Here is a 20,512-nt window from a genome sequence, read left to right as displayed (position 1 = left end):
ATATCTAAACAGGCTGTCTTTTTTGGTGCATTCAATGTTGACAACTCAGACTGACTTCCATTTTCAACTTCCAAGCTAGAAGAATTGCAGAGATAGTTACCATTCAGCAACAATCTTTCACAAATTGCCCAGCTGCCAACCTGAATACCTGAAATTTCCTCCACTCTCCCGATATCCTCGATCTCTTCTTAACTTAATGATAAATATTCTGTGAGGCATCTACTTTCTCCTTGGAAGCTCAGACAATAACCTTGTCCAAGTTTTCTTCTCTACAGAGCTCCTTTCACCCAACTACTATCATTCTCTTGTTCCATTGACACTACCATAGCATCAAATGGACTAATAGAATAACTGAAATAATTCTCACCAAAATAAAGACTTTCATCCCCTCCCATTCTGCTGGAAACCATGTCCAAACCTTGCTTCTGAAAAAAGACTACCGAGGTAATCCAAGAAAAGAGTTCAGCATGTTTACGAGCTGCTTGAAACAAACTCCTGCATTTTACTTAAGTGTATGCTACATCATGTAACAGCCACATAGAGATAGTCAGCAAATCCAAATCAAACTTTTGCAGAAAAACTGCAGAAAACTTGCATTCTGTTAAAATGACAGTCAGGCCTTCTAGTTCCTCCTTAAGGCCATTTGGATACATCTTCTGCCTATCCTTGTTTTTAGCTTGCTCGCATCCAGGTAGTAGTATTATTACATCATCAAAAACAAGGCTAACCTCTTGGCATCATTCTTCTCTGATTCCTGCAATGATTCTCATGACAACTACTCCACTTTACCAAGAACTGCTCGCTGCATTCTTCCTCTAGAATCACATCAGAATACTCAATAGCTTAAATATCAACAATTTTTTTGGTATTCTCCATTCATGCTTAAAATGTGCCCAAGTAATTGCCCAAGAACAGAACCCTGTGCCATGTCGTTAGTCACAGCCTTCTTTTGGACGCTACTCCTGAATAAACTACTCTGATATCTCCATCAAACTCTCTTATCTACTTCACCAACCCTATATTTATCCCATAAAAACCATTACCTTTATCCAGCTCAGCTGTCACTGAGCTGAGCTGGATAAAGCTGTCACTGTATTATAAAACATAAGCAAGTTACTGATGCACGACCTACACTTCACAAAACCATGTTGCCCCCCCCCCCCCCCCATCCCATGCAGTATTCAATTTCTGTCGATTCATGACTGTATTTTGCTCTTATTTGACCAACTTCTCCAGTACCTTGACAACAACTCCTGATATGCTGATCAGTTGGTAATTTGCTACATAAGTCTTGAGCCTCCTTTATGCAATAGAACTATTTTCCTCTTTTTCCGCCTACCTTGGGATTAACCCAGAGCCGAGACATGGATTAAACAATGTGGTCAAAGGCCAATAATTCCCTTGCAGCTTCACGTGAAACTTGAGCAGGCATACCGTCTAATATCCCATAACTGTATTCACATCAAGTTTTTGTAATATGCTATGCATCTCCACTTCATTTACCTTAGTTCCTATATGTCTTTGCCTCTCTCATTACTGCAATATCTTCACCTGGGTGATATACTCTTGCAAAGTGTTCACTTCGTAATTCTACTATTCGACTGATTCAGTTACATCCCTACCATCGGCATTCGTTATAATCATTCTGTTATGAAAGTTCTTCCTTTTACTTGCAACATATCGAAAGAACTGTTTGCGATTATCTTTGGCCTACATTGCTGATTTCCTTTCATACTCTGCTTTTGCCTTTCCTACCACACTGGTTACAAATCACAGGCCAGAATTGCTGATCAGTTGGTAATTTGCTACATAAGTCTTGAGCCTCCTTTATGCAATAGAACTATTTTTCTCTTTTTCCACCTACCTTGGGATTAACCCAGAGCCGAGACATGGATTAAACAATGTGGTCAAAGGCCAATAATTCCCTTGTAATTTGTACTGTTCGTGTGCCTGCTGGTCACCTTTCTCCTTGAATTCCCTTCAAAATTTTTTCTTTTTTGTAGCTCCAACTTAATGATATTCATCCATTTAACTCCCACTTGATTTACTCTTCTATCTCCAGGTATGCAGTCTGCCATTGCTGCCCTCAAACACTCCTTTACCACTTTTCATGCGCTATCAACATCTAGTCCTGCAGTTTCACATGCTGTGGCACTGATCCAAGCAATCTCCTATGCTTGTCATACTTACCAGCCCTGTAATTCTACATATAGCCCTTCTTAACAGAAAATTGCACACATTTAGCTACCTCCCAGGTCAAGACCATATGATCATTCTTGCCAGTTGGTGGCAACTCGGTCATATTGGTAATAGACAAATTCTCAGATACAGTTACTAGATCTAGCACTCTCAAACTCCTAGTGTATTCCATCACATGATGTCTCAGGTAATTATTCCTTAGTAATTGCATAAATTCCATTTCCTTCCTCCCATGTCCTCTTCTCCTCCTTCCAAATCTATATTCCCATAGTTGAAATCCCTTATAATAATTACCCACCCTCCACTTGTTGTGCTTATTTGCTAATGGATGCTATCCCCGACATATTTTCCATCCCCTGCTCTATAGAAGCATCCAACTGTATATTTTGTTCTGCTGGCACCTCTTTCACACCAGATAGCCCCAAATATGTTTCACTGGCCTGCAGTTGAACTTCTACCCTCTTTGGTTGCAGTTCATCAGCTATTATCAATAACACTTCCTCATTCTTTTCTCTCTACCCTCCCCGAACGTACTCATCTTCTGTCAGCCATGTCTCACTAATGCCAATAACCTTTGGTCAGGATCAACTGACCAGTGCCCAAAACTCCTTCCCCTTATTCTGAATGCTCCTGTCATTAGTGTACATAAGTGCAAAAATCCCCCTTAGGCTTGCAACTATCCTGATTTTAACTCTCCTCTTCTGGTTTGTTACCAGTGGTACCAACTTAGGCATTTTATATATATTCTTACACTCAGCTGCCTCACTGATATCTGCATATCCACTCAACAGCCTCTCCCAGCTAAAAGCTCTAGTATCACTGATTTTGCACATACACTTCATTCAAGTTTTTCCAGACTCTGAAACCAAACCCATTCAGATGCAAACCATCCTTGTATAAATCCTTTTGCCCATCAAACTCACTCCACACATCTGCAAACTCCACATTATTCCTCCTGCATAACCTAAGCATCGAGTCATTCGCTATTATGGCCCTCCTTCTCAGCTCTATTCTGTCATACCATGACAACAGACTCATTATCTTAAATTTCTCACTATTTTCTTTTCTTTTACTACTTCCAGTAATTCTTTAATGTTCTCTCTCATGCCATACTTTACTCCTTTCAAATCATTCATTCCAGCTGAAACAATCAACTCTTTCACTTTACCCTTTTGCTCTCTAATAGCCTCACTGATGTCATTAATTTTGCACCCTGGAAGCATTATTTTGTCAATCTCTTGCCATTCACACTTATGATAAAATCATCGTACAAGACTAACTCCTTGATTTTTCTTCTCTCTCTTAGTCAAGTCCTCATTTCATTTATCTTGCATTTCTTTCTTTCTGATATCATCTGACCCACTTGTTAGATGTTTCTGCATTTGTTGCAGCTCCCCACTTCGTCCTGTGTATCACCACACCTAACCGAGCTACCCCCCGCCCTCATTACTGTCAACTGTTCATTCTTTACATCCATCACACTACTATTCTATCAATCAGCACTTTTTTCTCTCTCTCTCTCTCTCTCTCTTTCTCTCTCAGCCATGTGACTTTTAACCCCTGTTTCAATTCTGTCTGCTGTTTACACCATCACAGACATTTTTGTATTCTTTGTTCTGTCCTCTGCTTTCAATCTTGCAACCTGATCCACACTTTTAACCCTTGCTGTCATAGCATTTTTCCACTACTATCACTTTCAAACCAAATTCCATTTGCTTTTGGTGATGCTTACATTTCACATACATTGCACTACGAAGTCCCTTGGTTGAATTTTTTAAATGGTGATGCCTTGGAAGGCATTGTTTTGCTTCGCATCGGTGTCGCATGCTATGATATGCACTGCACCTTACTACAGAAAGAACTTTATTAACTATATTGAAAATAAAACTTTTAACTTAATCTAATTAACACTCCAATACAATCTAATTCTAACACAATTTTTAATTAATATTACTATTTTTTTAAAACTAAACAACTTAGTTTTTGTAGCTCTCCAAACACAGGGCTATCATGATAAGCCACCTGATGGTGTTCTCTCCAGATAACTTTAAAATGATACAAGTGATGGCAGAACAGTGGTTATAGCCCTCCTTTAGACATATGCTATGTAAAAGTGTGGGAAAATCCCAAGTGGTTGCTGTTGATATCTCTAAGGCATTTGATTTGTGTTTGATGCAAAGGCTTATTAAGCAATCTTAAATTATATGGTCTTTCTTCTGAGGTTCTTTGGAGAACGATGTGTGAAAGTGATTGATGCACTAGAAATAACCAAGTTGTTAAGTGTTCAAATTTAGTAAAGTATACTTTCCATGCAATCCATTAGTTCTCTGGATACCAAGGTAGAAACTGGATGAATAAATACGGGGAGATGAGTTAGTGGTATTGCAAAGTTATTGTAAGAGCTTGATTTGAACATCACCACAAGGTAGGATGAGAATATTTGCATGGGTGCTAAAAATATACAAGAATTGGCAATGCCCCTAACTGGTTGTTCAGTTTGAGTCTCAGCACATCCATGATTGCAAATGAATAGAAGGAGAGTAATTTTATCTCTTTTATACAGGGGTGAAGCTAAAACTGATGCAATAAATTATAGGCCAGTCAGTATTTCTGGTATGGAAAGACTGGTAAAGAATCGCATCAGAAGGTGGGTAGATAGCATCATGATTCTCTACAGAGGGGTACATAGCTTTTTTTGTTAAGGGTAAACCTTTCTTTAGCAATTGGCTCATGTTTTATAATAATGACAGTACAGTTGGATAAAGGAAATGTATATACCATGATTCTTCTGGCTGGCAGGTATCAGAAGAATGTGATAGTTGTATACTATGGGATACACTACTTAAGCTATTGTTGTTTAACTTGTATATTAGTGCTAGTGAGGATGAGCTATAGGCAGATAAATGATGATGCTAAGCTAGAATGAGGGATAAGTGACATATCTGATTCTGAATCTGGAATTTTGATTTGAGGACATTGCATTCAGGGTATTATATTAATGAGAGTTTGCAGCAAGTAGTAAAGCTGAGGATGACATAAGTTTAGATGCCACTTTAGTTTAGATGGAATGTCTTAACCACCTTAGTGGTTAAGACATTCCATCAGATAACTGCACCATTGAAGAAAAGACTAGCTTGTAAGAATCTTTTTCTCCTCCTATAACACTTACAATGCTTTGATAAGACTGCATTTGGATTATTATGTGCAGATATAGTCACCTGGCTTCCAAAGAAGATGAAGAGACAGTTGAGAAAAAATTCATTGGCAGGCCACTACAATGATGACTGGCCTATTGGCAATGTGCATATGAGGACAGATTGCAATAACGTGGTCTTCAAAATTTCAGGAATAGATGGAGTAGAGAAGATATGATAGGCTAGTCAGTATTTCTGACATCAATTGTCTCTTCACCAATGATGAAGAGACAATTGAAAAATATTCATTGCAAGCCACTACAATGATAACTGGCCTATTGGCATTCTACATATGAGAACAGATAATAACAGTCTTCCAAATATCAGCAATAGATGGAGTAGAGAAGATATAATAGAAGCATGCAAGTTAGTAAATATATATTCAAATTTATATCATCATCATCATCATCATCATCAAATTCCTGCCATGTACCCTCAAGGGGTGTACAGGATATGACAGTACTACATGAAAAAATTACATCATTACTAACTTCCTATCTACAATTTTCCTCCAAATCAGTCTGTTACTTGTCAAGACTCCAACATTATCAGATCTTATATTTCTATCGTCTAAGGCACTTTGTACCGTATCAATCCACCTATATCTTGGTCTTCCTCTGGGTCGTTTTCCTGCCAACCTGGCAGAGAACACTTGTTTTGCTAATTTTTCCACTCCCATTCTATTTAAGTGACCATACCATCTGAGATTAGCTCTGCTAACGCATTCCTGGATGCTGACAATGTCAAGTTCTTTCCTAATATCCTCATTTTTAATATGATATTGCCATTGATGCCATCTGTTCACGCCTCTAATCTTTCTCAGGACTCTCATATCTACGGTCTCTAGTCTTTGGTCAAGTGTTTTACTTCTGACCCAGCTCTCAGATCCATAAGTTAAAATTGGTTTGAACACAGTCTTGTATACAGCTAATTTAGTGTTCCGACTAATTTCTTTCTTATTCCATATGAATTTATTCAATTGACTTCCCACGATACCAGCTTTGCTGATTCTGTTGTCTATTTCTATATTTAGTTTACCATCTTCAGTAAAAATTGTGCCTAAGTAGCTGAAATGTTTTACTTGTTCCACAGGTTCTCCATTCACAACACAGTTGACATTTTCAATGATTCTGCCTATTTTCATTGTCTTTGTCTTTTTATTGCTGACCTTCATACCATATCTATTACAACAGCTATTCAATTTAGTCAGAGAATCTTGCAGACTTGTAGCGGATTTATTTAGAAGTATAACATCATCTGCATAAAGCAAAGAGCTGACATTAACATCTCCAATTTTGATATCAGGTTTAATACCACATTCCTTCATAATGTGATCCATATAGATAATGAATAACAGAGGGGATAATGTACATCCTTGTCTCACACCAGATTTAACATTAAACCATCTACCTGTACTTCCTTCAATTCTAACTGCTGACTCACAACTCAAATAAAGACTAAGTATTGCTTGACATAATGCCCCATTGACACCATATAACTGCAGCGTATTGAATAGGTTCTCTCTTGGCACCTTGTCATATGCCTTTTCCAAATCGACAAAACTTAAATACAGATCTTTGTTATATTCCCATGCTTTCTCGACTATTTGTCGTAAAGTGAAGATCTGATCCTGACAGCCTCTATTTGGCCTGAATCCAGCTTGTTCTTCACCAAGCTTTTCTTCCACAATTCTTCTCAACCATTTCTCAAGTATACTTGCATAGCTCTTGCCAGGAACACTCAGTAGGGAAATACCTCTGTAATTCTCACATTCAGTTTTATTTCCCTTTTTATATATGGGTACGAGAGCTCTACTCCAATCATCGGGAATTCGTCCCTCTGTCCAGGCTTTCTGAACTATGCAGTGCAGCCACTGTACGACTCTTATACCACCATACTTCAGCATTTCTGGTCGAATATCATCTACTCCTGCTGCCTTTCCACATTTCAAGCCTTTGATGGCTTTTTCTACTTCAAGTATGGATATGTATTCCTGACTGCATGCCTGGTCAGTGTTTTTTATCACTGTGCTGTCATCACTGCTTGTTTCATTTAGCAGTTTTTCAAAGTAATTACTCCATACTTCAAGGATATCTTTTTCTCCTGTTTTCATTTCACCTTTATCATCTCTAATTCCTTTTACAGCACTCTTTCCTCCATTCCTAAGCTTCTTCAACAACCTCCAGAATACTTTGCCACCTTCTTGATATTTATTTTCTATATTCTTGCCAAAGTCCTCCCATGACTTTTGTTTAGCTAGTTTTACACCCTGTTTAGCTTTCTTACATTTGTCTCTGTATTCTGTAAGAGTAAAAGCTGACTTATTTGCCAGGAACTTTTGATATGCTTTCTTCTTTTCCTTCACTGCCTCTTTAACTTCCTGTGTCCACCAGGGAGTTCTGATTTTTTTATCTTTGCACACAACCTCACCACATGCCTCTCTGGCAGAATCAATCAATGTTTCCTTCAGAGTTTGCCACTGAATCTCCAAGGTTTGATTCCTGTTCTCAAACTCTTTCATTTTCTTTTCAATAATATTTCTGTATTTTAGTCTACAGTTTACATCTGAGAGCTGCTCAACTTTTATTCGCTTTAAAACTTTCTTACATGTTATTCTTTTCAATATGAAATTCAATTTTATCCTGCTCAAGACTAAATAGTGATCACTTCCAATTTCAAATCCTCTGTACACTCTGGTGTCCTGCACCAGGGAGAAAACATCACTATCAACAATAACATAGTCAATGAGACTTTTCTTATTCCTAGCCTCTTCTCTCCATGTGAATTTGTGCACATTTTTATGTTGGAACATGGTGTTAGTAATAACCAGTCCATGTCCTGAGCAGAAATCCAACAGATATTTGCCATTATTATTAGCTTTGCTCTTTTCTCCAAATTTTCCCAAAATATTTTGGATGTCTGATAATCATTTCCTACTCTGCTATTTAGATCTCCAACAAGGACCAACTTTTCCTTTTTCATTGTGTCAGTTGCTTTTTCTAAAGCCTCAAAAAATTCCTCCACTTCTACCTTAGTAGAACCTTCCGTGGGACCATAGGCACAAATAAGTCTCATTGTCCAGTTCCCCATTCTCATATTTGCCCACATTACTCTACTTGCGACTGACTGCCATTCAAGAAGATTAGCCTCGTATTTTGTGTTGAATACTATGGCTACTCCTTCTTTTCCTTGATTGTTATTGCCTGAATATAACATTTTGTATTTATTGCTCAGAAAGATCTCACCAGTTTTGGTCTTTTTTGTTTCAGTCACCCCTATTATGTCGATCTGGTACTTATCTAATTCCTCAGCTAGCTCCATTTCTTTGCCATTCAGGCTTCTTACGTTGATAGTACCGATCTTTAACTCTGGTGATGTTGAGTTGGGGTTTGTTTTCAGATTTGTTCCAGTAGCTGACTTTTCGCTGTTTGCCCTGGTTCCCTGGCGAAAACAACGGGGGCCTTGTTTAACCGGGCGACGCCCCAGCCGGCATGAAATGTTGTCATGTTGTACCATCATTTTTTATTTATATTTATATATATATCATCAATTTCCTGACATGTACCCTCAAGGGGTGTTCAGGCTATTATGTCAGCACTACATAATTACGATAACATTATTAATAATCTCTATCAACAATTTTGCTCCAAATTAGTCTATTACTTGTCAACACTCCAATATTGTCATAACTAACATTTCAATCTTCTAAGGCACTTCTGACTGAATCAATCCACCTAGACCTTGGTCTTCCTCTGGGTGTCTTTTCCCTGCTAACATGGTATCAAACATCATCATCAAATTCCTGCCATGTACCCTCAAGGGGTGTACAGGATATGATAGTACTACATGAAAAATTTACATCATTACTAACTTCCTATCTACAATTTTCCTCCAAATCAGTCTGTTACTTGTCAAGACTCCAACATTACCAGATCTTATATTTCTATCGTCTAAGGCACTTTGTACCATATCAATCCAACTATATCTTGGTCTTCCTCTGGGTCGCTTTCCTGCCAACTTGGCAGAGAACACTTGTTTTGCTAATCGTTCCTCGCCCATTCTGTTTAAGTGACCATACCACCTGAGATTAGCTCTGCTAACGCATTCCTGGATGCTGACAATGTTAAGTTCTTTCCTAATATCCTCATTTTTAATATGATATTGCTATTGATGCCATCTGGTCACGCCTCTAATCTTACTCAGGACTCTCATATTTGCGGTCTCGAGTCTTTGGTCAAGTGTTTTACTTCTGACCCAGCTCTCAGATCCCTAAGTTAAAACTGGTTTGAACACTGTCTTGTATACAGCTAATTTAGTGTTCCGACTAATTTCTCTCTTATTCCATATGAATTTTTTCAATTGACTTCCTATCATACCAGCTTTGTTGATTCTGTTGTCTGTTTCCATATATAATTTACCATATTCACTAAAAATCATGCCAAAGTAGCTGAAATGTTTTACTTGTTCCACAGGTTCTCCATTCACAACACAGTTGACATTTTCAATGATTCTGCCTATTTTCATTGTCTTTGTCTTTTTATTGCTGACCTTCATACCATATCTATTACAACAGTTATTCAATTTAGTCAGAGAATCTTGCACATTTGTAGCAGATTTATTTAAAAGTATAACATCGTCCGCATAAAGCAAAGAGCTGACATTAACATCTCCAATTTTGATATCATGTTTAATAATATCAAAATTGGAGATGTTAATGTCAGCTCTTTGCTTTATGCGGACGATGTTATACTTTTAAATAAATCTGCTACAAATGTGCAAGATTCTCTGACTAAATTGAATAACTGTTGTAATAGATATGGTATGAAGGTCAGCAATAAAAAGACAAAGACAATGAAAATAGGCAGAATCATTGAAAATGTCAACTGTGTTGTGAATGGAGAACCTGTGGAACAAGTAAAACATTTCAGCTACTTTGGCACGATTTTTAGTGAATATGGTAAATTATATATGGAAACAGACAACAGAATCAACAAAGCTGGTATGATAGGAAGTCAATTTGTGATCCATATAGTGTGATCCATATAGATAATGAATAACAGAGGAGATAATGTACATCCTTGTCTCACACCAGATTTAACATTAAACCACCTTCCTGTACTTCCTTCAATTCTAACTGCTGACTTACAACTCAAATAAAGACCAAGTATTGCTTGATATAATGCTCCATGGACACCATATAACTGTAGCATATTGATTAGCTTCTCTCTTGGCACCTTGTCATATGCTTTTTCCACATCTACAAAACTTAAATACAGATCTTTGTTATATTCCCATGATTTCTCAACTATTTGTCGTAAAGTGAAGATCTGATCCTGACAGCCTCTGTTTGACCTGAATCCAGCTTGTTCTTCACCAAGCTTTTCTTCCACAATTCTTCTCAAACGTTTCTCAAGTATACTTGCATATATCTTACCAGGAACACTCAATAGGGATATACCTCTGTAATTCTCACATTCAGTTTTATTTCCCTTTTTATATATGGGTACTATGAGAGCTCTACTCCAATCATCGGGAATTCGTCCCTCTGTCCAGGCTTTCTGAACTATGCAGTGCAGCCACTGTAAGACTCTTATACCACCATACTTCAGCATTTCTGGTCGAATATCATCTACTCCTGCTGCCTTTCCACATTTCAGGCCTTTGATGGCTTTTTCTACTTCAAGCATGGATATGTATTCCTGACTGCATGCCTGGTCAGTGTTTTTTATCACTGTGCTGTCATCACTGCTTGTTTCATTTAGCAAATTTTCAAAGTAATTACTCCATACTTCAAGGATATCTTTTTCTCCTATTTTCATTTCACCTTTATCATATCTAACTCCTTTTACAGCACTCTTTCCTCCATTCCTAAGCTTCTTCAACAACCTCCAGAATATTTTGCCACCTGCTTGATATTTATTTTCTATATTCTTGCCAAAGTCCTCCCATGACTTTTGTTTAGCTAGTTTTACACAGTGTTTAGCATTCTTGCATTTGTCTCTATATTCTCTAAGAGCATAAGCTGACTTATTTGACAGGAACTTTTGGTATGCTTTCTTCTTTTCCTTCACTGCCTCTTTAACTTCCTGTGTCCACCATTGAGTTCTAATTTTTCTATCCTTGCAGACAACTTCACCACATGCCTCTCTGGCTGAATCAATCAGGGTTTTCTTCAAGGCTTCGAACTAAATCTCCAAGGTTTGGTTCCTGTTCTCAAACTCTTTTATTTTTATTTTGCAATAATCTTTGTGTATTTTAGTCTACAGTTCACATCTGAGTGCTGCTCAACTTTTATTCGCTTTAAAACTTTCTTACATGTCATTCTTTTCAATAGGAAATTCAATTTTATCCTGCTCAAGACTAAATAGTGATCACTTCCAATTTCAAATCCTCTGTACACTCTGGTGTCCTGCACCAGGGAGAAAACATCACTTTCAACAATAACATAGTCAATGAGACTTTTCTTATTCCTTGCCTCTTCTCTCCATGTGAATTTGTGCACATTTTTATGTTGGAACAAGGTGTTAGTAATAACCAGTCCATGTCCTGAGCAGAAATCCAACAGGTATTTGCCTTTATTATTAGCTTTGCTCTTTTCTCCAAATTTTCCCAAAATATTTTTGTATGTCTGACAATCATTTCCTACTCTGCTATTTAGATCCCCAACAAGGACCAACTTTTCCTTTTTCATTGTGTCAGTTGCTTTTTCTAAAGCATCAAAAAATTCCTCCACTTCTACCTTAGTAGAACCTTCTGTGGGACCGTAGACACAAATAAGTATCATTGTCCAGTTCCCCATTCTGATATTTACCCAAATCACTCTACTTCACACTGCCTGCCATTCAAGAAGATGAGCCTTGTATTTTGTGTTGAATACTATGGCTACTCCTTCTTTTCCTTGATTGTCATTGCCTGAATATAACATTTTGTATTTATTGCTCAGAAAGATCTCACCAGGTTTTTGTCTTTTTTGTTTCAGTCACCCCTATTATGTCGATCTGGTACTTATCTAATTCCTCCACTAGCTCCATTTCTTTGCCAATCAGGCTTCTTACGTTGATAGTACCGATCTTTAACTCTGGTGATGTTGAGTTGGGGTGTGTTTTGAGATTTGTTCCAGTAGCTGACTTTTCGCTGTTCGCCCTGGTTCCCTGGCGAAAACAATGGGGGCTTTGTTTAACCAGGCGACACCCCAGCCAGCATGAAATTTTGTCATGTTGTACCATCATTTTCTATTTTGGTTTAACCAATAGGAATACAATTTGGTCGGCTAAATCACAAATTGCCAATTCATCCTCGTTCGTTCAGTATCCAAGTAGATACCCAACAGGGTGCACCACGAGTAGGTGAAGATTGGACATTAGGTCAGAAGCCCTGGTCGGTTCTCCACATTCCTTTAAAGGCTATGTAGAGGTCTCCTCTCAGTTATACAGCTTTGACCCTTAAGCACCCCACCATTGGTATCAAACAATGTTTTGCTAACCTTTCCTCTCCCATGCTATTTAAGTGACCACTTTAGATTATCCCTGGTCACACATTCTTGAATGCAAACAATGTCAAGTTCCTTCTTAATGTCTTCATTTTTAATATGGTTCTGCCAGGCCCCTAATTTTTTTAAGACCTCTCATATCTGTGGTCTCTAATCTTTCATCAAGTGCTTTATTTCAAGCCCAGCTCTCGTCCATAACTTAAAACTGGTTTCAACACTGTTTTGTATACTGCTAGTTTGGTGGATTGACTTAATTTCTATCTTATTCCATATGGATTTATTCAACTGGCTCCCCCACCAATATGAGCTTTTCTTATTCTGTTATCTATTACCAGATTTAACCTGCCATCTTCATTAAAACTGTGCCGAAATAGCTGAAATATTTTACTTGTTCTATAGGACCTCCATTCAGAATGCAGCTGAAGTTTTCTATGCTCCTATTTTAATGGTTTGTCTTTTTATTGCCAAGTTTGTCACAGCTATTATTCAGTTCAGTTAGAGAATCCTGTAGACTTGCACTGGATGTGTTTAGCAGTACATCATCTGCATAAAGCAAAGATCTAAGTTTGATATCTCCAATTCTGATATCAGGTGTAATGCCACTTTCTTTCATAATGTGATCATATAGATCAGGCATGGCCAAGTTCATTCTATATGAGGGCCAATATATGATGAGTGGTAGCGTCACGGGCCGCACACTTTTATACAGAACTTAAATAAAAATAAACTCTGCATTTTTTCAAGGCAATAGTTATATGTATTGAATTACTATATTTGTTAAATCATTTTACTACTAGGAGAACAATATAAAATATTTGATTGATTTAAATATAAGTTGTTAAATTAAATTTACTTATATATTTCTGGTTTTTATTACATGGAACACTGCAACAATAACATTGTTAACTGTGAAACTGAGTCTCTGAAACTGATCACTGTAATCAGAGCAGAGAAAGCGACTTTCAATAATGCGTTACTCTGGAGTGTATAAAAATCTACCACTCCCACTACTACAACTCACAGAGAAGCAGTAGATTTTATAAATTGAGTAATTTTGATTCTGCGTTGAGAATATAAATTGTTTCCGTCATCAGAAATAATGAATATAACTAGTATATCAATCAGAAAATTTGCGATCAAAACTAATAGCTAAATTGATAATACATGTAATTTAATATAGTTTTTATCCTGCCGTGAGTTGCCCAAAAGGACTGCTGTTGGCCACCTATGATATAGATGATGAATAAGAGTGAAGATAATGTGCATCCTTGTCTTACACCTGATTTAACATCAAACTCATTCTTCCTGTATTCCCCTTAATTCTAACTGCTGACTTCCAACTTACATATGGGCTATGTGTTTCCCTCCTATAATGTCCATTTATCCCATATAATTTGAAAAGCTTTTCTTTGTTCACCTTATCATATGCCTTTTCCAGATCTACAGATCTGGAAAAGGCATATGATAAGGTGAACAAAGATCCTTGTCATATTCCCATGATTTCTCAACTTTTTATCAAAAATCTGATACAACTTCTATTTGTCCAGAATCCAGCTTGTTGTTCTCCCTGTTTCTCTTCCACAATTTCAGTCCTTTTCAAGTGTTGGCTTTATTCCTTTTTTTTTTTTTGTAAATGGATACAATTAGAGCTCTAGAGCCTCCATAGCTCAGTCAGTATAGACAAAGCCCTTCAATCAGAAAGACCTGGGTTCAATTCCTGTTAGTGACATGAGGAACCTTTACCTGGTCTCTTTTGACGAAGGTAGTTAGCCGGTCTCATACAGAGATAGGGTTTTTTTTTCACCCAGAAACTCGAGTTTTTCATCCCTCAGAACATACAAACATTATCTGGTCCCTTGAACACATGTGGATTACAGTCATGAATACGTCCCAGCCATATTGTTGTGTCCCCTTTTTTACCGTCTATAATTGTTAATTCCTCTTACAAGTTTATTTTTTATCTTATTTGTACCAAATTTCTTACTATACTTGATATCACCCAAATATAAGGTATCTAAGCTCTTGCTTCCCCTTAGTATCCTAAAACATTTATATTTTTTAGCTGCACTATTTAGGACATTTAGCTTATGAAAGAAAATCAAAACAAGAAGCAATTTCTTAAATATGTTCAGGTGTGAAACAATTATGCAGTTGTGACCTTGAACTTGCAACTAACCCCCCCCCCCCTGCCGTGGGCTAGATTCGTACATTATTACAAGCGGTGTATTGAATGGCAATTTCAGACAACTGAGCAAAAGTTTATTATACGCGTAAGAACAATACATTACATTAAAAATTGGTTAAAACTTAATTCAATACTAAGCTGAAGCAATACTAGCAAAACACAAATGATAAGTTATAAAATTTTATCTGGGAAGGGCAATTATGCCGCCACAAAAGACTCCACACATATGATAAAAGGATATCCTCACAAATGTTAATAATTGACTAAAACTTCTCATCTGTCTGAGCACAATATTATGATACAATACCTTAATTAAACACAATTAGTTTACACATGTTAACTCACGTGAGTAATATGGGTTAAACAGCTTTATCGCTACAATAGTAACCACATTCTTTGGTCTTGTTTGGTCATGCAGCCCCAGCCGGCATGAAATCTTATCATATTGCACCATCATATTATTTGTGGTTTGTGCCGATATAGAGTACAGTTTGATCAGCTAAGTCCCAAATTGCCAGCCCATCCTCTTTCATTTAGTACCCAGTGGTTACCTACTAACAGGGTGGACCACATGAAAGTGAGGATTTGACATCAGGTCAGAAGTCAATTCTATGCATTCCTTAAAGCAATGTGGAGGTCTCCTCCCAGCTATTTGGTTTTGACCCTTAAGTGACCCCATATATACATACACATACTGGTGAGGTATGCAGTTTCTGGCAGTGGAGGTAGCGCCAGATTTTTACATGGTATGTATGTGGTAAGTGTGTGTGGAATAGACTACCATTAGATGGTGTGAATCTTCTGCAGTTAATGTATTCAAAGAGAGATGTAATAGATATTTGGGCCCTCTCTTGATGAGTCTTTAGCTTGCCTGGACAAGCTATAATATGAAACCAGTTGCCCAAGTGGTTAGCATATCTATTCTCCAACCATCAGGCTGCTGACTTGAATGTTTGTAATTGTCTATAGATGGAAGATGAATTTCATCGTCTGGTGTGAGACCTTTGCTCTTCATATAGGAGAACTGGATTGGCTTGAAAAATAGTTTCATGTTACATCTCTAGAGCAGGGTTTTCTGAAGAAAAATAAATAAATAAAAACATAAAATTAATAAAAAAAGGGGGGGGGATCCTTAAGCTACCACATGTACTAATGTACTGTAGGTTTGCAACCTTTTGTGGGTGAGTCACATAAAAAATAAATAAAAAGTTGGTGTGACTGCTAAGAATTTTTTTGGTAAATATTTAATTGGATAAAGAAGGAACTGATAAGAAATAAGAAAAATGTGTGCTGACTATAAGCCACTGCAGCCAGTAATAAAATATAGAGACATTATTATTTGTATTAATCTGTATACAGGCAACTCTCGCTATAGCAAACTACTTCAAAGTCCTGCCCAGAATCAGGACTAAAGGCAAAATGCTATGCTAAAAGAATGTCACTTAATAAACTTATGAACTATTTGTGTGGTTCCTATAACTTTGCTATAGTGAGAGTTGGCTGTATTATATTCAGAAAAATAGCAAAGGATATTTGAAAAATGCAAATAATTCGTTTAGTATAGATTTCAATTTTTTTTTTCTTTAATTTAAAATCTTTCATATTTATACATTTCAGCTGCACTTTAAACAATTTTTTTTCTTATTTAGATTCAAGGTTATCCAACTTTACTAATATTTAAAAATGGTGTTCAAATAACAGAATACAATGGAGCCAGAGATCTTTCAGAACTCTTCAACTTTGTACAGGATCATCTATCACATGATGAATTATAAATGTTGAAGTCAATCCGAACTGTAATTATCATAAATAATTTTTGTGATGCATGAATTAGTGCAGTGCTTACACCATTGTTGGAAGTATGCAGAAAACTGGTGTTTGTTGCATTCCAATGATTTAATCAAGAATTTCCTACCTGAGTTCAGAAGCAAAAAATCATATTGGGATCATCTGCCAACATTTATAAATATCTTTAAAGGGAAGGTCTTTTTTTTGTGATAAAAGTGAACTTGAATACTAAAATTTAGTATTCCATCCACATTTCCATTATAATGCTTATGGAAGTTAAGCACCTGCCTGTATAATAAATATTGTATTTTAATTATAATTACATTTCAGATTATATTAGCATCATCTTCTAGATATATATAATCAACTGAAAACAATATACGGTTGATTCTCACTATAGAAAATTCATAGGGACCACAGGAATTGTAGTGGATAATGCTATAGTGAATTTCTTTTAGAATAACATCGCAGCCATGAGGATTTGGGACTTTGGTAGTTTGTTATAATGCCGTTTGTTGTAGTGAGAGTTAACTGAAATTCGCAGTGGTCAAGAAAAGATATAAATGGACACTACTTTTATCTTTGTAAGCAAACTATATTTTAACTACATAAAAAAGCAGAGAAATAGAGATCTAGAGTCCTGAATCATCAAGTTGAAGTCCTAATGTAATTAATTGCTGAACGTTGTATATTGATAGGAACTAGTCTTTCTCTGATTATGGTTAATTTATAGCAGGTTCTTCGTTAATTAGTAGACTAGTGACAATCCACTTGGAGTAAGGGTGGCAAGAGAGGAAAGGCACCAAGGGCCATGATACACATGCTGTGGATAGTTGTATTTTAATATAGGTAACTTGAGTTTTGTAGAGGATATGTCAACATTTGTTAACTATTGTCATTTTTGTGAGAATCTGTAGAATACCCAAGTTCTGTTTTTGGCAGTCTTGATGAGTTTTTAGTATAATTAAAATGTTTATTATATTTTGGCTGTGCTTACTGCTCCATGAGCATTATAATGCCAGTGTAACAACACATAAGTACAAACAGTGATCATTCCATCCTCATTATGGACAGATACACTATGACAAAATGTCATACCATTAACATTCATTTTACTGGAAAGAGGTTTAAAAAAAGTTAATAATCAGTTAATTAATGCAGTCTGTCATAATCTCTCAACCATTTTGAATGGCTAACCCATCATTCCAATTCAGGTTGCAGCAATGTGTAGAAGAACTCTCCTATTTATTCCACAAAATTATGCGGTATGTAGGACCAGTTCAGGTTCATGAGATTTGAGACTGAATTTGAGATTTATTAATGTAGCCTTTTTGTTTATCATCGCTCATCTCTGTTGAAAGATTACATTCTCATGACATTGGATATACACTGGCAAAATTAGTTAGAAATTACTGATTTTTGGTCAATTTTTTTATTTTTAGTTTTTTATTAATTTTTAGTTAATAGTTTCTAAAATTTTGCCAAATTTTAGAAACTGTTCAGAAACACTGGTCTAATTTAGGCCAAACAAAATTATAATTTTGGAGTACATAAACCCCAAATGACTCTGCATTTCTTAAACATGTTACAGCTTTTGATAGATTGTGGATTTTCACAATACAGTAGCCACTACTTGAGAGAACTGTTTTGAATAATGTAAATTTGCCACAGACATCATAATAATTAGTTTCACAAAAATTATGGATATATTGGCATTTCAAGATTTATCTGTGAATAGTTTTAAACTGCATTATTTGTAAAGAATTATAAAATACTGTTATTACTGTAAATCTAGATTTGGTCATCTACATGCATTGCATTGCAGTAATTTCAATCTTAGATTCAAAACTAGTTTATGATAAATGATTATTTAATTTTACTCTAACTGTATAGAGCATAATGAAAATTGCTATTTAGGATTACTATTAAAATTTGTCAAGTTATTTCACTTGGATCATTTTAAAAATGCAGAATTAACTGAAAAATTTCCTATCCCATACATATCAAGTATATTTCAGAACAATTCCAGTTTTCTATACTATCTGTAAATCACTCAACAAATTATTTACTTGTTTGCCTTCCACTGAGAACAAATAGGTACTCTTATCAATGCATAGTGTATATCAAGTGCTATGTGAATGTAACCCTTCACTTCCATATTTTGGACTGATATATTCTTCAGTAGAAATGAGGATTAATGAACATCAAAGCCACATTCATCATATCAGATATCATAAATGTGGACTGATGCCGTATTGTGTTGAAACTGGTCATAGAATGCTTTGAAATAAGAGCAGGTTAATTCAGAGGAGCAGTTTTAGATCTGTTGAAACAGGTTTTTTTTTTATCTGGCACACACATACACACACGCACACAAAAGATTGCAAGACTTATAGCAAATCACTACTTTGTGTGTGTGTATGGGGGGGGGGGGGGTAAGCAGGCAAGAGGAAAGGAATCTGTTCACTTTTTTGAGCAGCTGAAGGTTGTATTTTTGGGGTGGGGGGGGTGTCTGTTCAACAGAATAGAAGTAGATATAATGAAAGAGAAGGCAGAGAAATTGGTTTAGCTAGTTTTAAGCTGGACAGTATAAATGGGAGTTGGTTAGCAGTGGCTCATTTGTTTATGATTTTGGAGGAATGTCCAATTCAGCGGAGCATTGTATGTGTAAGTATCTGCAGAACAGGCATAAGGAAAAAACAATGTCTGCGGGAGAGGAATTGAAATGGATCCATGAAAGATAGCATTGATCATATTAGAGAAGATTTTGGTGTACCACCCCATATATGTGAGCAATATTCCATGGTTCATCAGATTTGGAATTTTTATAGTTAGCAGCTGTAAAGGTGTCTTGAGTGGAAAAGTACACCAAGATTTTTGGCAGCTGCTGAAACTATGGTTGAGATGTATTTGTCCCAGGAAAGGTTGAAGGTGTAGGTCATTTCAGGGAGGAAAATCTGATCGTATTTGGATACCAGGTTATTATTGAAGGTTAGGGGGGGGGGATATGTGAAGTCTTTTTTGGAAAAGATCAGCAGGACTGAGTTTTTGATGGCACTGAAGTCTACAAAGCTGTCCTTGCCCCATTAAGATATAGCTATTGGAGTTCATGATTATTTGTCATGGTTGATCTTGAAGGTTCTAACAATTGGGCACTACAAGGTTTGTCAAGTGAAAAGGAGGAATGCACTGTGCTATCATCTGTGAAGCTATGGATAGAACTTGAAATCTGAGAGTAAGTCATTTATATACATTTTTATAGGAAGAGTATGGGTGAGAGCACAGAACCCTGAGGTCTCCAGCATTGTTGAGAAAATCTGAGGAGAGGAAACCATCCACACTGAGAAAGTTAGTAATCCAGTTACAGAGGTGGAAAGCATAGAATGGCAGTTGCACAGTAGGCCCCTGTGCCAAACTCAGCCCAGTGCTTTTGTGATGTTGAGAGCAACTACATGATTTTCTCTGAATTTTTCCATGGCGAGTCCAGAGGTGGGTGGTGAAGGCTATAGATTGAGAGTGCAGAATCCATATCACTGGTCGCTGATTAGCTGGTGAATCTCCAGTTGGTGCAGAAGTCAACTGTTGATGACCTCCATAGTTTTAGACAGAGCAGAAGTGAGAGCAATTGGATGAGAATTTGTGGACTGACTTTTATCC

At 36.6% G+C, this 20,512-nt stretch overlaps 1 protein-coding gene across 1 annotated transcript in view; it reads left to right on the top strand.

Moving 5' to 3' along the window:
* prtp (thioredoxin domain-containing protein pretaporter) overlaps positions 1-18,801 on the top strand; it is a 192,759-nt gene extending 173,958 nt beyond the window's left edge. Inside the window, exon 10 of the mRNA XM_090391337.1 lies at positions 16,717-18,801. Within this exon, the coding sequence (XP_090247463.1) occupies positions 16,717-16,842 (126 nt within the window). The 3' untranslated portion in view covers positions 16,843-18,801. The remainder of the gene's footprint in view (positions 1-16,716) is intronic.
* Positions 18,802-20,512: the final 1,711 nt, after the last annotated feature.

Source organism: Typopeltis vanoorti, chromosome 4, assembly GCF_054136105.1.
Source record: "Typopeltis vanoorti isolate ZY-2024b chromosome 4, IOZ_Tvanoo_1.0, whole genome shotgun sequence".
In the NCBI taxonomy this organism is placed as follows: Eukaryota; Metazoa; Arthropoda; class Arachnida; order Uropygi; family Thelyphonidae; genus Typopeltis; species Typopeltis vanoorti.
The sequence above is the reverse complement of the archived record's forward strand: the minus strand, read 5'-3'. Positions and strand labels throughout refer to the sequence as shown.